Consider the following 18,535-nt stretch of genomic DNA (forward strand, 5'->3'; position numbering starts at 1 on the left):
CACACTAGCTGCGACGTGCAGGGCACTGGCAACACATCAAGACATTATTGGCCATTGTTTCATGTCATTTAAAAAATGTTAAGTTTCGAGGTGGATGTATTCCATATAAAATTGCACATTGAGGCCAATTTTTAAGACGACTAGGAGCTTCGGGCGCGCATAGAAGAACGAACTAAACCCAAACTCCCACAATGTTCGACAACATGTTTTTGGTAAACATAATTTCCTAGACCTAAATAAATAAATATTAAAAGCAGCGATGGCGTAGGCCTATTGGGGTGTCAGCTTTGTGGAACTTTTGATTAGAGGAATTCATCGCAGATCTGTGGTGGGTGGTGGTGAGGCGACGGACAACCGAGTCATTTCAACGACGTGCAGCTCTTTGCCAAACTGAACCGGTTCCAAATTTGAAATCTGTAGCCTACACACCCACAACAGTTTCGAATTAAAAGGACTTACTTTTTTCACAATTTTTTTTTTACCGATGCAAATTATAAAAACTATATTTTTGATCAACTGCGACATTAAGAGCAAACAAAAAATAGTCAGCCAGTGGCGTCATACAATTTCTTGCTAACAAATGCGCATCAGAATGCACTACATGTTCTTGAGCATGGAGGAGGTCCATGGTTTCTTCAGCGAGTTGAACTTGAGGACTAATTATCTCGTGCCCCCAAGACCTTCACAAGACGTCTTCGGGTCGCTATATCCTCTCCTCCAGGCGTGTTTGGGATGCAGTGCCACGTGCGTAATTGCGCCGGCAGCCAGGGGTGGCCGATGCGCCTCCTGCTTCCTAAGTGATGTAGACCTATACTTTGTTGTGATCCTTATTATTGTCATTGATATAATGTGACCTTCCCTGAGACTCATATGCCGAGGGGGATTTAGATCATTTTCATAATGTATTTTATAACGATTTTATACATTCTCATGTGCCATGTGCTACTTAACCGGTAGGGGGATCGATTTGCTGTCTTATTTGTCAACTGCTATTTGGCTAAACGGTCACAATTATCCGAAGCACAGATGCTTTTGTTTCAATAACGAAGGATACGTGTTTTGCATTAATAAACAATCCAAAGAAAACATTGAATCCAACCCCAGAATAGTATAACTATATCTGCTTTTCCAAATTTATATTAGGCCTACTATAATTGACTTTTCACATTTGAAACTATAGGTTACAAAATGTCATTGTAACCTTTACTTTTGAAACAACACTTATAATAGCAGTAAGATATATATATTTAAATTCTCCTCCTACTGTTTATTAGGACTAATGCTGAATACTGCAATATGAGTCTATTTTCTACTTATACTAGACCTTCTCCCATCCACACCACAACACCACTGTAAGACTTCAATATATTGCAATTACTGCTAATAGGCCTACTGTTACTTATGTCCCCCTCGTCTCAGTGTAAGGGGCAGAAAACGGATGAGATGGAGAATGGGTGGTGGTGGTTGGGGGGGCTGGGGTTAGAATCACACTTCGCGTCTCGTTTATCTGGAGGAGAGAGATAAGTGTACATTCCGCCTCTTTGTGGAAACCACGACACATTAGCCATGCCTCCAAGGGAGGCAGGGGCGGTGACGCAGGGTGTGTGTGTGTGGGGGGGGGGGTGTTGGGGGTGTTGAGAGTGTAGGTGGGGGGAGGAGAAGCATTTCTGTCGGCCTGAAGCACAGAGCCTTCACCGTGTTAGAGAAAGTAAAAGTGAAAAATGACAAACTGTGAAAATGTCCCCTTCACACCTTCGAGTAGCTCCGACGCTACTTAAGCTGCTAACGCTACATTAGCTCAGAGCGAACGTGGGCCCGGACTATAGGCTATGGGGTGTTGGGTTAAAGTGTGAGGATGTGCAATGTTCTCTGGGGGTATGAGGCGCTGCAATGTGTAGCCTAGCAATGTGTAAGCTTTTTCCTTAACTTGACCCCAACGACCCACTGGCCCAGAGGAGAAAACACACCACTTTTATAGAAAAACTTTGAATGAGTTATTTGAATATGGGCACTGTTCAAAAGTTATTTTAGAAGTAGTTTCTTAACAGTTGAAGGTAAAATGTACTATACAAATGAGTTAAAGGTCAAATATGAGCTAGAGCTCATAAAGAAATGACAAAAACGGCAACTTATGCAACAAAAGAAACAGTTTATTTGGAATATTCATCGCCAGTAGAAATGAAGACACCTTTTAACCTTCAAACACCTTTTCAACTAATTCTCCTCCACAGGAAAAAACAAGTTGGAATCAAAAAGACAAGAACTGTATGTGATACCTATGTACAGATGTAGAGATAAAAGATCAAATCGCCAAGAAAAAAAAAGGGTCCAAAAAATCCACTATTTTCCTTATTAAAAAACGTAAGTAACATTCAATACACCGTAGTACGTTATTTTATTGAAGAACAAAAGACATGCAACAAATAAAACATTTAATGTTTTACAAATTGTACTTCCTCCTTTTTTAAGGTCCTTTTTTACTTTTATTTAGAAAAACTAAAAGCGACATTACATGAAGCTTCCATATTTGATTTGACAGGCGATGTGAAAGGTCAGCTATTTTGGAAAGGTCTCATTATTTCATCATGTGACAGATGATTTCAAATCATTACTATAGTGCATGAACTAATCAATAGGTAGGTAAACCAATAATTGAATTCTGAATAATCAGAATGAATACAGTCGATTTAGAATCAATAATCCCCACCTCATCGCCAAACAGCGTCCATGAGAAAAACACAATCGTTTTCACACATGATTATAAATAGTAAGGCTAGTTTGACATTCTGACCTCTGGATTGTATCAGTTTTGAATAGTTTCTGGGTGTTCTCGTAATTATTTTGAAGGGGTTTCAATTAAAATGAAACATACCAAAACATTTCACAGGGCAATGTTAAACCTTTTGAGCATACCAGTAACTATTAGGGCAGTAACAATTAAAACTGTGTGTGTGTGTGTGTGTGTGTGTGTGTGTGTGTGTGTGTGTGTGTGTGTGTGTGTGTGTGTGTGTGTGTGTGTGTGTGTGTGTGTGTGTGTGTGTGTGTCTGTGTGTGTTAAAAACAGGATCAAGAGACAGGGACTACTGTTTATTTGTCGGTAAAACATTTGGCTGCTATATAGTTAAAAAAAACTGAATACGGTCCAAATTGAAAATGTCATGTAAATCAAGAGTAAAGGTGCATATCTACAAATATATATAGCGCATTCCCAGGGCTAGTCGACATATGTTGGCATACAAAATAAAACCCGGTCCCGTCACCAAGCGACAGAAGAGCGAAATGAAGAAAAAGAGATGACAAGTCATTTACAACTCAGAGGCATAAAAATATATCCAAACAGCCTCTGAGTCTGTGTGCGATCAGAGTCTCTCTCTCTACTTCCTGTCAGACCTGCTACTTCTTGTTGGCCTTCAGTGCAGGGAAACAGAGAATTTCTGTGGATACTCTCTAGTACTTTATAAACGCTTAAATCCTTCACAAATCCGCAGGTCTGGTGAGCTGACGTGACAACGTGTAGGTTGTACAAATCCAAGTCTTTTTTTTTTTTTGGTATCAAAGTATGGTATGTGTTGGCTATCTGTAGGACACATAGTTGTGATGATGTATACGTGTCATACCGAATACTATACTGTACACACAGCCCAAGCTCACACATCTCAAATTTACATTTTGACAGGTTTTTACATGAATGTCTTATTATAAAAAAAAAAAAAGGACAACCCCATTTGAATTTCAGCACCAAAAGAATACCAAAATTAAACATTTCTTCGAAGACATGCTATGAGCTAGACTCCTATGACGCTGTTTCCCAAAACCTGACATGGGTCAAGAAAAACTAAATGAAAAACCCAACCTAGTATTTTGCCCACATATGGATTTGGTTACCAGCAGTATTTGGCTAAAGTATTGATCGCAGTAATGCACACGGACAAAGAGTTGGTACTGTAGTATATGTACATTATTGCTCCGTATATGAGTACTATTATGTATATTCTTGATGATAGTATTCCACTCAGTTGTTCCCTTTCAGCAAACACAGTTACGTTGAAACAATACACACTTTATTGTGCTTTAGGATGGGTTCAAATTTGGTCATTTGTTGAGTGTATCGAGTCAATCCTTTTTCTAAACTCGCTAAAGTTGTTATGCTTGCAATGCAAAAAATACAATTACAGAACCGAAAGAAAAAGTTGTATATTTACTGGGATAATAAAGCAGATAATAAAGTACGCTAGAAATAAAATATTAAATGATTTATGCCACCACTCATTGTACATCTTTTGGAATAGAAATATATCAAATAAATGCAGAAGTTTGGATATAAAGATATTACTGTTTTCACAGCTAAAACAAAATGTTACCTTAAATAAGTACAAGTAACCAGAGTACACAACATACTTTATCAAAAAACACCTCCAGGTCAACTTTGGCATGACGGACAAATGGTGGTGTAAAAAGGAAATGAAAAATGGTAGATACACCCTTAAACTTATGAGTAGGCATTACTGATTACAATATATTAAATAAAAAAAGAAAAGTTGATTTTGAAGTATTTTAAATGATCAAGCGTGTTGGTTCTGCTTTTCTCCAATCGAGGTAGTGTGAGATCCAGGGTGGGTTTGGGGCCGGTGTACTGCTATAGGTTCTCAGAGGGCGAGACGGAACGCGATTGGACCAATAAAAAGATGGCGATGTCCGAGGGGTCGTCGTGGCGATGAGGAAACTGTACAAAACCCTTAACGTGGAGGAGACGGCCGAGAAAAAAATATTTAGTTTGTAATGGCATGACCACATTGTTCTAGAAGATTCCAAGCCCCCAGAGGTTTGCTGCTGTGAATTCACATACGCCACCTTCATCAGTCCGGACTCGGGGGAGGGGGGAGAGGGGAGAGGGTGAGGACAAGAAGATGAGGATGAGGAGGGGTGGGATCAGTTGGAGGTGTCTGAGTGAACGCTTCCGGGTCCTTCCGTCGGTGATGTCACAGAGGAGGGCGTGGCCGCGTCCTGCCATCCGCCATTCGCCTGAAGAGAGAAACACACAGGACGAGACAGGAACAGGAATTAACGGCCATCTACGTTCATCGAGTTTTTTTTTGTACTTGAATATTCAAGAATCCTATACTCTCTAGCTCCTCAGAGATGTTTGCTTTATTATACCCCGATATAATAGTACAAAAACGGTACTTCCATAGTTCAAGTACAATCATTAAACAATTTGGGAAGGTCCAGAGGAGGAAACTAATTAAGTAGCTTCCCCTCCCCAATCTAGAATTACTCCTGTAACGTAAAAATAGTTTGAAATGTACAATTAATAACAGTACAAGTATTCAAGTACATTCCAACCCGGTTTGAACTTGCTGCCTGTCTGGCTAGCTCTTCCAATAAAAGATCATTGAGAGAACGGCATCCAGGAGCCACTAGTCCCGGGGGAGTGAGAGAGCGCGTTAGCTAGCCATGCTACATGATACGACGGTCGACTTGGAGATTTCCCAGCAGTTAATACCGGCCTCAGGGCTGATCTGCATCGGAGGTAATCCCAAGAGTCATATCACATTTATTATTGTATAGTACAATGCAGATAAAAAAAGACAGATTATTATTGTTATTATTCGTAGTATTATTCATTTCAATAAATCAAGCTGAAATTAATTTAATTGCAGTCACAGACTACTATTTGTAGTATACCATAGCTCCACAAAGGTTTATTTATATGACGTAGAATAGGATTCCACCTTAATAAACGATTGTAAGAAATATATATACATCAAAATTATTACAAAATCATATTCCTGAAGCTACATGAGACAACATTGTAATATAATATAATAAAAAATAATGCATTGGGAAATATTATGTTCCTCTTCCAGTAATGGAAAACTACTTTTTATACCATCAGTAGATTTCATAATTTAGGAATGTACTTGATGCTATTTTATTGTGAAGCCTGTTTCGGAAAAAGCCATTGTGCGATCCTTAACAGAAGACTGGATATTGTAAAGGTTCTGGGAGGTTTTACCGTAGTTGCAGTGTCATTTTGAAACCACTGGTATCTGTTAATTTACAGCCTATTAAGGAATGTTAAATTAAAAGCAATTGTAAGGGAATTTATTTGAGACAGAATATTTGGTACTGTTTCTTCTGAAATATTTATTCGAATAATTTCCCCTCTTTTGTGCAATTATCAATCCTTCATCATCATACATATTTAAACCTAAATCAAAACAAATGATCAAGGATGAATTATGGACATTTTGATTAATATTATTGAAAGGCGGATCTAAAAACAAGGAATGTATTCTTAAAATAATTATAATAATAATAACATTAATAATAAGAATTATTATAAATAATACTTATAAAATGCATTAATATATAATTCAATATAAATATCAATAAAAGGCATAGCCTTAAACAGTGAACATTATCCATTCTAACCAGACCTCTGGAGTCCACCACCTAGCTCCTACATTATGCAGTCCGGACCTTTTTAGGTTAAAAAGTGAATAAAACAGTGAACTGTGTCGCTGGGAGTCGTGGTCGAATGGGCGTGCGAAGAGAGAGTGCCTCTGTGGTGTGTGTAATGTGTGTGTATGTTTCTATGTGTGTGTTTGTGTGTGTTTTATATATATGTGTGTGTGTGTGTGTGTGTGTGTGTGTGTGTGTGTGTGTGTGTGTGTGTGTGTGTGTGTGTGTGTGTGTGTGTGTGTGTGTGTGTGTGTGTGTTTGTGTGTGTGTGTGTGTGTGTGTGTGTGTGTTTTATTTGTGTGTGTGTGTCTGTGTGTGTGTGTGTGTGTGTGTGTGTGTGTGTGTGTGTGTATATATGAGTGTGTGTGTGTGTGTGTGTGTGTGTGTGTGTGTGTGTGTGTGTGTGTGTGTGTGTGTGTGTGTGTGTGTTTTATTTGTGTGTGTGTGTGTGTGTTTTATTTGTGTGTGTGTGTGTGTGTGTATATATATGAGTGTGTGTGTGTGTGTGTGTGTGTGTGTGTGTGTGTGTGTGTGTGTGTGTGTGTGTGTGTGTGTGTGTGTGTGTGTGTGTGTGTGTGTGTGAAACATGACCTGAACACTCCCAACAGTCCTACCCGGACGAGCTGGCTGTGCCTCACGCTGCCAGCGAGTGCCGTTTCAACACTCCGCCATGTTTTTTATCCTTTTTTTTTTTTTGCATCCTAGGAGACAATCCGTCTCATTAGCATACGGCCGCTGAGCCGCGACGAGGGCGTTAGAGAGAGAGAGAGAGAGAGAGAGAGGGACTGTGCTGCCGTGCTCGCTCGCCCCGGCTCGCTGTCAGGGCCATTAGAGCGAGGGGCGGGTGATCGGAGGGATGCGATTGGATAGCTGTCCCGCGTCTGCACCCGCCTCTCCCCGGGTCTGTCTGATCGATTTCCCCCCGCGCCGCGTGGCTTGTCGCTGCCGATTGTCCTGCTGCTAACAGCCGCTAGCTACGACCCCCCCCCCACCCCAACACACCCCTGACCCCCCTCTACACACACACACAAACACACACACACACTCACACACACACACACATACAGTACAGAACATACATACATATTTACAGTAGTTACCTACACATAAACCTACAGATACATACACAAACACACATAAAGTAGATAGTATACACACTCACACACATATACAGACGGCATACACCTAGAGTAGATACGCATACACACACACACACACACACACACACACACACACACACACACACACACACACACACACACACACACACACACACACACACACACACACATATGAATACACACATGGCACACATAAACATACACTGGCTGTCTCTCTCACACTCAAGCTAACATGACACACACGCACACACACACACACACACACGCGCACAAACTATGCTTCCCATAGCCACAAGCTCGTCTTTTGTCTAGGGCCTTGGTGCAGTGACCTTGGGGCCACTGGGGGGTGTGTGTGTGTGTTTTTGTGTGTGTCCACGGAGGTTAGGTGGTCGGAGGGCTTTTCAAAACAGGAAACAGGAAGTGTCACCTGTTTGCACCGCGGCCCCTCATGGCTGCAGGTGCTACTCCAGACAAGATGCAACACGACAGCCGTGTGTGTGTGTGTGTGTGTGTGTGTGTATATGTGTGTATGAGTGTGTGTGTGTGTGTGTGTGTGTGTGTGTGTGTGTGTGTGTGTGTGTGTGTGTGTGTGTGTGTGTGTGTGTGTGTGTGTGTGTGTGTGTGTGTGTGTGTGTATGTGTGTGTGTGCGTATGTGTGTGTGTGTGTGTGTGTGTGTGTGTCTGTCTGTCTCTGTGTGTGTGGGTGAGTGTAAAGGCATTTTTGTGCGCACGTGGTGTGTGTGTGTGTGCGTTTGTTGCCCAATGGCATGACCGATACAGAAGCAATCAACTAGGTGGCCACGCAGTGCAGACAAGTGTCCTGCTGAGTGTCACTCTGAGGGCCCCGTGGCTTGGAAATAATTGGTAGCTGTAGCCCAAAGATTTGAGCTTTGGTTTTGTTTGTGTGTGTGGGTCCTTACGTTGATGCCCTGCGGACTGTACATCTGGGTTCCCGCCAGCCCCTCACTGTATCCGCCTGTCTGGTTGATAACATGGCGAAGAGTATCCACCTGAAATGCACCCCCAAACAACAAAAAAACAACAACAACAACAGCACAGGGTCAAGGCAAGAAAAGCGAAAATGAAAGACAAAGAAAAAGAAGATACAAGGAAATGCTACGCCTCACTTATGACATCACGTACTCCAACCCTGCAGAGGTCAGAGCACAAGATGTTCGCTGTCTAAAGAAATCCTTTGGCCATAGACTCTGGTTGCTTGCTTAGTCGGTTCAACAATAACTTACTTAGCCATTGTTTAGTGGCATGTTTATGCTGTCATTTATGTGTCGGCCCATTCAACATTGATTGCACTTCTAACACTCCCTTGAAGGAAGGAACACTCTTTTGTGTTTCTTCTCAAGGTTTCTTCTCTCTGGATTTTGAGAGATTTCCTCGTCCGTTGGATATTTTTAGGGGATAGAGGGATTTGTATAATGTGGACTGCAAAGCCGTTTGAGACTGTAACTTCGATTATACATACAGTATACATATACATGTCTTCACTTGACTGAGCTTATTTATTTGAAGTAGTGAACTAAATGAATGTTGGACATGCGAGGGAAAGCATTTTTTATGAAATTGATCTGTTCACTAACATGCCAAGTACTTCGAAATGTCAAGTACTATTCATGCTTCGTCCCCCAACATGTTAAGTACCAAGTACGTCAAGATGTGAGGTACCATCGCATGCTTAAGTAAGTACCCTAACATGCGTTTCTTTAAATGAAATCACTGTTTGAACCCAGCCATTCTTGCTTCAAGAAGTCGGCCCCCCCCTTGTTTCTTTTTACTACAACTAGGACACTGTGTGTCGCGTTACGCAGCACACACTAGCCAGGTGAGACCCAGCCTGTTCCTGCTCTGGCAGTCCCGGTCTCCTCACCTGTGACTGAACGTTGGCTCCCACCTGAGCTCCCTGGTACCCAGAGTCCCCATTGAGGGACTGCACACTCATGAACAAGTCCCCGGAGTTTGACATGTTAAAAGAGCCGGCAGAACCTGGAAGGAGAAGAGGAGGAAGCAACGGGCGTCACAGGGAGGAAAGAGAGCAGGCAGGCAGCAGTTTTAAAGCATAGCCGCATGCAGAGGTCAGCTTGCAGGTTAGCTAGCAAGTTAGCGGCTTGCAAGGCGAAAGAGAGAGCAAGAAAGTCTACACAGTTATTTGAAGCACGTCGCTAAACGCTACCTTTCTTTCTGACCGTTGCCTGAAACACAGATCCCAACCTAGCTCAACTGGTAGAGGCTAGCATTAACACTGAAGGATGAGGGTTATGTGCCAAAAAGAGTTCATTCTACGCATTCCACTTTGTATTTAGTGATGTGTTTCAACTCCCCATGCAGACTATCACTATAGCCGTCTACAGTTCACCCAGAGCCGATAGATGAGCAGCCAGCGCATTAAGAATACCAATCACCATACAAGGAAACAGATCTGCAGCTCCAAGAATACGATGATGTAATGTTAGCAGAATTTGGCACAAATATATTTCTTCACAAGGTACAGTAGAAGAAGTTGAGAAAAAGCTGAAATAAGAGGATTTGATTTCAGCCAACCGAAGCAGAAAGTGAAGCTAGATCTTTATAGCATTGTGGAGGGTTAACAAAATATGCAAATAGTTTCCTTTGAACAATTTGGACAAGGAAGAAAAGTTTCAGTAAAAGTGAGCAGGAAGTTGAAATGGGGTCCAGAGTGGCTTCAGGTGAATTCTACCCAACACAGGCTCCTATCCATAAATGTCTTAAGTTGGTGGCTGTCGATGCCAGTTACCATAGGTGGCGTAGCATGTCAAGACCCTTGTTTCAATATAGCGATAGCTTGTCCTGCGGTTCCAATGTAAGTGTTTGATTCCCCTTTAATGGCAATGATACAGTGCTTCAGGTAGACTTCCGGGTGTTTCTAAGTGTAAAAGGTCCTCGGTCTTACCTGCAGAGTTTGGAGTAGCGGGGGAGTTCGCTTGGCTCCCATGCGAAGAAACGTTGGCTGCGTTCACTGCAGTCCTCGCTGCATACATGTTAGCCTCTTCCTGGAACTTCCCAATGTTTTTCTTGTATCGGATTCTTTTATTTCCGAACCAGTTGGACACCTGAGTATATAGACAATAGGATAAACAGAAAACTGTTTAATTTCTACTCTAAATATCCACACACATGCCCTTATTTTAAGGTATTAGCTCAGACTTTAGATAACGGTCTTGACAGACAGAAGGGCTGACACAGTCTGGTGCTGTGAATCCACATTAGCGGCGCAACGCAATGATTAGCAATAACGCTCTCATCATGTCCCTATGACTGCGGCTATCAGCAGAGCTCACGCTAGCACCAATCAGTCAACATCCGCTAACGCCCATTACCACTAATGGACCGCTAGATGAAGCTACGGGCGTAATCTCTGCGCTAATGATAAACAACATTAAAGCACAAACCGAATCAATCCTTCCTTCCCGGTTCCCCGTGCTCAGGGTAGGTAAACATGTCCCTTTATTACGACCCATAAACAGACAGACCTACAAATCACCCGGGACCTTGTACTGCACTCCAGATGTATGGCAATATTGCATCCTCAAAGGATTTTTCCTTTCATGCAAGCTAACATCAGCATCGCTAACACCTACCACTGTTTACGCACATAACAACCACTAACACAAACCATTGCTCACTAACATAGCCACCACTAACACAAACCACTGCTCACTAACATGGCCAACGCTAACACAAACGACTGCTCACTAACATGGTCAACGCTAACACAAACCACTACTCACTAACATCGTCACGAGTAACACAAACCACTGCTCACTAACTAGTTCAACGCTAACACAAACCACTGCTCACTCACATTCCAACCACTAACACAAACCGCTGTTTACCTCAGCAGCGATGGCAAGGCCCCTCTCAACCTATCCATCTTGAAGTAAAACTAAAATCGCTGCGACGCAATGTGTAGAGGGACGGTTCCCACGGCGCTGTTCTTGACACGTACCTGGGAGACGGTGATGGAGCACTTCTTGGCTAGCTCCTCCTTGGCCTCCTCACTAGGGTAGGGGTTGCTCAGATGTGAGTAGAAGTACTCGTTCAAGATCTCCGTCGCCTGCTTGTTGAAGTTTCTTCTTTTCCGCCTGCAAAGAGAACAGAGTTAAGCATATAGTTGTGGGAGTTCAATGGCCTTTTTTCTTTGGATTAGAATACAGGGAATTGCAACTAAACAAATAGAAATCACAGATATAAGCATTATCCTGTAATATTCGGGCAGCAATCGCTGTGGAACAAAGTTTCAAACAAATGTAAGTTGATTGTAGTAGTAGTAGTAGTAGTACTAGTAGCTGTTGCATTAAGAGCAGTAGAAGTATAGTAGTAGTAGTGGTAGTGTTAGGAGTAGAAGCAGTAGCAGTCGTAGCATAGCATAGCACTAGTAGAAGTAGTAGTAGTAGCAGTAGCAGCAGCAGTAGTGGCAGCAGCAGTAGCAGCAGAAGCGGTAGCATTATAGTATTAGTAGTAGCATTAGTAGTTGTAGTTGTCAAAAGAGGTCCCAAAATCTGCCCCAACAGAAACCGAACAAAAACAGTATTTAGACACACAAAAAACACATTAATGATGAATGTGTGGCTGCCCACGAGAGCCCTGACCCCTCCATCTCCTGCAGCCCCTCAGGTCGTGTGTGTGTGTGTGTGTATGTATGTGTGTGCGCATACACACAGGGCCACATCTCAGCCCTGGCTTTACATAAGCTGGAGGGAAACCCCTGTCAAAAACACCCCTGCGACATTGCTCTTTCTAAACCGCGGAGCAGATTTGTGCAGAAATCTCCCAGAAATCTCCCAGAAGTCTCCCCACTCTCTCGCTCCCTCTCTCCCTCTCTCTCTCTCTCTCTCTCTCTCTCTCTCTCTCTCTCTCCCTCTGTCTCTCTCTCCCTCTCTCTCTCTCTCTCTCTCTCTCTCTCTCTCTCTCTCTCTCTCTCTCTCTCTCTCTCTCTCTCTCTCTCTCTCTCTCTCTCTCTCTCTCTCTCTCTCTCTCTCTCTCTCTCTCTCTCTCTCCCTCTCCCTACCCCTCTCTCTCTTTCCCTCTCCCGAGCCCTTGCCTGAGAATATGTAAATGCTCACAGCGTGATCCTGGAGCCGACCGTACATTAATCAGCCCTGCTGCTGCCTCTCATCCAGTCAGAATACCCAACCCTCTCCCTTCTCCCCTCTCCCCTCTCCCCTCTCCCCTCTTCCTTCTCCCCTTCTCTCCTTCTCCCCTTCCCGGCTCCCCTCCGCTCGCTGCACCAGCACAGTCATTTGCAAGAGAATAGATAGGGAGGGAGAGGGGGGGCTTTGTAACAGACAGTCGGCCTCATTTAAATGTTCTGCCACCGACTCGAGTCTCTGGCTGCGACTTATCCTCTGAGAAATGTATGCAAATCCAGAAGCATGCATTCGCAGGGAACAAGTGATTACATTAAAGTGGAAGACAGACGTTTAGCTTCGCAAGCAGAGAGAGAGAGAGAGAGAGAGAGAGAGAGAGAGAGAGAGAGAGAGAGAGAGAGAGAGAGAGAGAGAGAGAGAGACTGGGTTTGCATGGCAGCATCGCGCTGTACCAGTTGGGTCAAAATGTGCGTCCTTGGCTTTACTCAGGAAGATGAATGGTGTGGTATGTTAAAGAGTTCTGTGTGTTATATAAGGGGTGCATTATGAGGTCGATACGGGCTATGACGTGTTAACAGCAGGATAAGTGCTCTCCATCTGTGATTCATGTGGAAATTAAGGTATTTTAAATGTAGGTAGTAGACACACATTAGATTTCAAGAAAACCCTTACCCTGGCCTTGACCTCACAAGACCCTTACCTGAAATTAAACATCTGTAACCTTGAACCTAAACTTCACATTACATTTGTTTTGTAATGTTATAAACCATTCCCATCTCTTACCTCATACCTTAACTTAACCATCCGAAACCTAGCACCTTTTCTAAACCTATAGCCTAATTCCTGAATTTAACAATCTATAACCAAAACCTAATCCAAACCATCTGTGACCCAATTCCAACACCTGAACCTAAACCTGAACAGACCACAACACCGCTTTGCCTTTGCACAGCAGTGCAGTGAATGTTCACACAGGAACTACACCATTACTATACTATAACTTCAGAGAGTTCATTTACTGGCACTATGGCAGCTAATCACATTTTTCAGAGGTGGGGGGGGGCCTTCTGGTTAGCAATGCTTAACTGCATTATTGGGTCTCATAGACGTCTTTCGCCCGTCTAATCCTGTGCTAAATGACGAGCAGATAACGTCTAACAGTGTTTCCGCCAACCACCCACCTGGCGTCCAGGAAGCGCGAGCGCAGGATCATGACAGCTTCGCACGTGCTCTGTTTGAGCTGCATCTGGATGGAGCTGAACTTGCGGTGGATGATGCCCACCATGCGCTCGATCTCCTTGGGCGAGATGGGCCGCGTGCGCGACTGCTCCCGCAGCAGGTTCATCACGTGCGTCGTGAACTCGTTGCACGCCTGCTCCGACAAACACACACACACACACACACACGCGCACACGCACACACACACACACACACACACACACACACACACACACACGCGCACACACACGCACACACACACACAGGCAAACATACATGCACACACACAGATAACACACAAAAAACAAGAAAGAATTGCACTGAATACATCTGTCCACATTTCTTAGCCATTCAACATTATTTTTTATCAATGACCTACATCTGCATGCACACTGAAGAGTGAATTGTTGTGGGTGGGCTTGTGATTGTTAAAGAGGAAGAATGAGGACTTGAACTGGGGCGCTGGGTGTGTGTGTGTGTGTGTGTGTGTGTGTGTGTGTGTGTGTGTGTGTGTGTGTGTGTGTGTGTGTGTGTGTGTGCGTGTGTGTGTGTGTGTGTGTGTGTGTGTGTGTGTGTGTGTGTGTGTGTCTGTGTGTGTCTGTGTGTGTCTGTGTCTGTGTGTGTAGGTGTGCATATGTCTGTGTGTGTGTCTTCGTCTGTGTGGTGTTATGCAGCAGCCAGTAGGGGATATAAACTCTGATGTTTTTCATATCTAACACGAGTGGTGATGTGGCACTGTGTGGAGAGGAGCCACTGACAGCTCCTCTCTTCTCACACGTGCACGCTCCACCATGGAAGTCAGCCCAAGAGACGACCCCCCCACCACCACCCTACTCCTCCTCCTCCTGTTTGACATGGGACGTAAATCTCTTCCGCTCTCTCTCAGTGTCGTATTTCCTGAGCGTCTATGTGACTCTATCTCTGCCGCTATACTTGTTCGTGTCATGTTGCGTCTGGGTTTGTCTGTCTCTGTCTGTCTCTCTGTCTTTCTGCATGCCTGTCCTTCTGTCTGTCTGCATTTCTAAAGCCACAGACGTCGTGAATCAGAGAATCAAGTCCCAATGTGAATTCCTCCTAATAATTCAATTTCAAAAATCAGCATGTCCTAGATTCCTAGTGGCAACCTCTGAAGGGGTTCCAACTGCTACACTACTATAGTACCTATAATGCTGGTACATTACTTCGAGTCGACACTGGGTTGCCATCCATCCACACTAAGTTTAGATTCCTTCCAGATTCCAAGAAAACTGGAGAAGGAGGATCCAGAAGGAATCTTCTGGAACACCTCAGGTTGATGTAAATCAAGTCGGAACAGGAACTTCTAACTCACTGCTCCGTCTCAGTGACATACTTTTTTTTATAATAAAAGGCACACATACCCTTGCAGAAGTCATATTCTGATGACATTTGTTTGGCAACAGGAAGTCGGTATAAACAGACATGGTGCATGATGTGTGCCTTTCACTCGCTCTACACTGTAAGACCAGACGCCAGAGTACAGTGTATACATTCACACCATTCCGGCTAATCCATCTGAGAAAGGACTGATCTGGGGACTCTAACGCTTGTCTATGCAGTCGTAAACAGCCCAGGCAGGATTGAAAGATAAGCAGAACATATCTGGGATTATTTTCTTTATTTTTTTTAACAGAGAATGGGGTTCACATCTGGGATTTAATGTTTGGACTGTGTGTACATTGGTTAGTCAACAGGCATAACAGTATGCATTTAAATTGCACTTACTGGTTGATTTATTGATGTGGTAGATAGTTGGGGATATATGGGGGGAGTAGGGAATAACTGCCAATGCAAAAAGAACATGCATAAAAGACATGTAGAAATGAGGTAGAAATCCAGAGACGCACAAACTCCCTGTTCACAAAAATAAAAGTCCTGTTCCATGTTTTCGACGCGCCTCTGCATAGGGCCAGAGGATTTCACTCATTAGCTGCTGATTAGCGAACCTATGTGGTGGACTCAAAATACCAGAGAGGACTTTTATTTTCTGGACCAGGAAGTTCCACCTCTGGTAGAATTGCAGAAAGACTGAAATGATGTCACAGAAGTCTTGTGATCTGAACTGGTGCTGTAGTTTCTAATTTGCTTATTTGTTGGTTTTTACGGTTGAAAGATTACAACTGCGAATACTGTACTCATAACATCAACACATATAAGAACAATAATACAATGGTGGCGTCGTGGTAGTCAGAGATGAATCTGATTGGGCGATAGGCCTAAAGCCATTCTCGGGGAAGGTGAATTTCTGAATGAGACTGCAATTATCGCTACGCCATGCGGGGCATGCTTTGGTAGACGTCAGAGCTGGGCAATAAAATGATATTACATAGATGCTGTGATCTTAGGCGAGATATGATCTTACATTACCCGATCGTAATATCATAATTACATTTAAATGCTGAGTTGTCAAATTATTAAAGGTTTCATTAAAGTAAAGTGATCCAATTTCCTGACATTATTAGATTGGTGTCACTGAGAGAACGTGTGCTTCTCCCGAAGGCTGATGATTATTTCCCAAATGTGCCTCTACTCCGTGGATCGCTGCCTCTTCAATCTGAAATATTCACTTAAATCACCAATCTCTAGTTCATGTTAAATATTAGTGTTTTTTTGCTACAGACATTTCTGTTGCAATCTCTAGTTTGATAAACTTTTATATAGTGTAGCTTTCTATATCCTATCTATTGTGTGGCACCTGTATGCCGTATAAGACTCCCTTGTTAAGCTGATGTTATTGTTGTATGGATAGATATTGTTATATTCTCTAATTTTATGCAGGTTTACTGATCTATACTGCAATATCCTACTGTTATAGTATGTCTGTTTTACATAATCTATTGATCCATACTGTTAACCCCCTAAAATAGATGATCATGTGGACTCTACTGTTACAGACTGTGATGTAACTTTGTACATGTAATGGAGTGTGTGTGCGTAGTTCACACAATCCATTATGAATGTAATACATGTCATCTACTCTGTGTGTAGTTCACATAATCTACTGCATTTGTGTGTGTGTGTGTGTGTGTGTGTGTGTGTGTGTGTGTGTGTGTGTGTGTGTGTGTGTGTGTGTGTGTGTGTGTGTGTGTGTTTGTGTGTGTGTGTGTGTGTGTGTGTGTGTGTGTGTGTGTGTGTTCTTCTCAGCGTGCGTACCTGCTCGTATTTCTCCAGCTCCGTGTGGTAGATCTGTCTGATCTGGGACAGCTTGGCGCGGTAGTCTGAGTGTTCTGCAGAGTTGTCCGCTCCGGCCCCGCCCCCCCCTGCCGCCGCCGCCGCTGCCGCCGCCGCAGCAGACCCGCCCCCTTTCTCCGGCCCGGACACGCCCTCCGCCAGCAGCATGTTGTCCAATCGCATGAGCTGGGCATCTGGAGGCTCCTCCTCCTGCGCTCCACGGATACTCAGCACTACAGAGGGGGGGAGAAGAAGAAGAGGTCAGAGGTTATGATCAGGGAGAAAGGTTCAGAGGTCAAGATCAGGGTCAAGGGGGGTGAGTCAGCTGCGCTGTGCTTGGCTGCCAGAGCAGGAAACCACAAGAACATTATAATTAATACTTCTTCCTGTCAAAGGTATGTTGACGTTCCAGGTTCCCCAGTCTCTTCTCCCACAGAGTCTATAGCTCTGTCAATGCAGATAGGAGGTTGCAATTTTTTTATTTATAGTGGGCCTATTTGTTGTCTTATGTTTGTGTTGCATATTTCTGTGATTATATCAATTCATAATATTTAATCAGCCATAGCTGTTTAGTTTTTATTTAAATTAGCAATTTTAGCAATATCCTACTAGGCCTACTTGCCCGACGAGAAGATTTGTGTCAACAGAACTGGACACTCGCGAATGAAAACCATGCATTGCCTCTTCTCGCCCATAGAGGGCTCCCTTGCCATTCGGATTCCCAATCGAGGTCCAACCTTCCATTTTCATGGGTCTTAAAATGTACAGGATTAGATCCTTCCCTTCATCACGGAGACGACTTATCCATTTCAGTTACGATCACTATCTTCTACACGAATGAAAAAAAAAAAAGACGCACCAAATTGATCGCGGAGGAGACAAGTGCATCAAAACCACCCGGGCGCTGCCATGTAGGACTACTTCACAGCGTCACAGTCGTTTAGCTTATGACTTTGCGACTTTCGGGGCGGTTTTATTTGCCTCGGCTGCCATTTAAAACCACTCGTCACGCGTGTCCGCGGCGTGGAATGAGAAGGGACAGGCAGGTTGAGAACCTGATTAATTCAGAGACAATGGAAGCGCTTGGTGCATTAACCCTAGACTGCTGTCCGGGCTTGGAGGGGGGAGGGGGGCGGTCAATGTGATGAGAATGGAGCCGGCTGCATGACCACGAGGAAGGACGCGTCCACTAAAGTGTTCGCAAATGCAAATGCAGCGAGTGAGAGGTGAGGGGTTCAGGTCAAATTCACGACGGGAGGTAGATTGAGTGTTGGGGAGGGGGGGGGGGGGGGGGGGGGGGGGGGGGGGGTCGGGCAGGGTGTGGTGGGGGCATTCAGACCTGTACAAACATCCTGTCTCATTACGCAGACGCCATCAACTCTATTCATGTATGGATTGAGTTGAAGGGGAAAATCCATTTTC

General features: G+C 43.7%; 1 protein-coding gene across 5 annotated transcripts in view; it reads right to left on the reverse strand.

The window, feature by feature from the left end:
- Positions 1-2,012: 2,012 nt before the first annotated feature.
- The window catches only part of pbx1b (pre-B-cell leukemia homeobox 1b), a 59,377-nt gene continuing 42,854 nt past the window's right edge, over positions 2,013-18,535 (reverse strand). The window contains exons 3-10 of one of the 5 annotated variants that reach the window (XM_056603763.1): positions 17,096-17,346; positions 15,668-15,724; positions 13,888-14,078; positions 11,566-11,701; positions 10,510-10,669; positions 9,469-9,584; positions 8,507-8,596; positions 2,013-5,022 (exon numbers count right to left, since the gene is read on the reverse strand). In XM_056603763.1, the coding sequence (XP_056459738.1) occupies positions 4,930-5,022; positions 8,507-8,596; positions 9,469-9,584; positions 10,510-10,669; positions 11,566-11,701; positions 13,888-14,078; positions 15,668-15,724; positions 17,096-17,346 (1,094 nt within the window). In that variant the 3' untranslated portion in view covers positions 2,013-4,929. Of the gene's footprint in view, positions 5,023-8,506; positions 8,597-9,468; positions 9,585-10,446; positions 10,670-11,565; positions 11,702-13,887; positions 14,079-15,667; positions 15,725-17,095; positions 17,347-18,535 lie in introns of all 5 variants that reach the window. The other 4 variants (XM_056603764.1, XM_056603767.1, XM_056603765.1 and 1 more) reach the window with 4 other exon arrangements.

Source organism: Gadus chalcogrammus, chromosome 12, assembly GCF_026213295.1.
Source record: "Gadus chalcogrammus isolate NIFS_2021 chromosome 12, NIFS_Gcha_1.0, whole genome shotgun sequence".
In the NCBI taxonomy this organism is placed as follows: Eukaryota; Metazoa; Chordata; class Actinopteri; order Gadiformes; family Gadidae; genus Gadus; species Gadus chalcogrammus.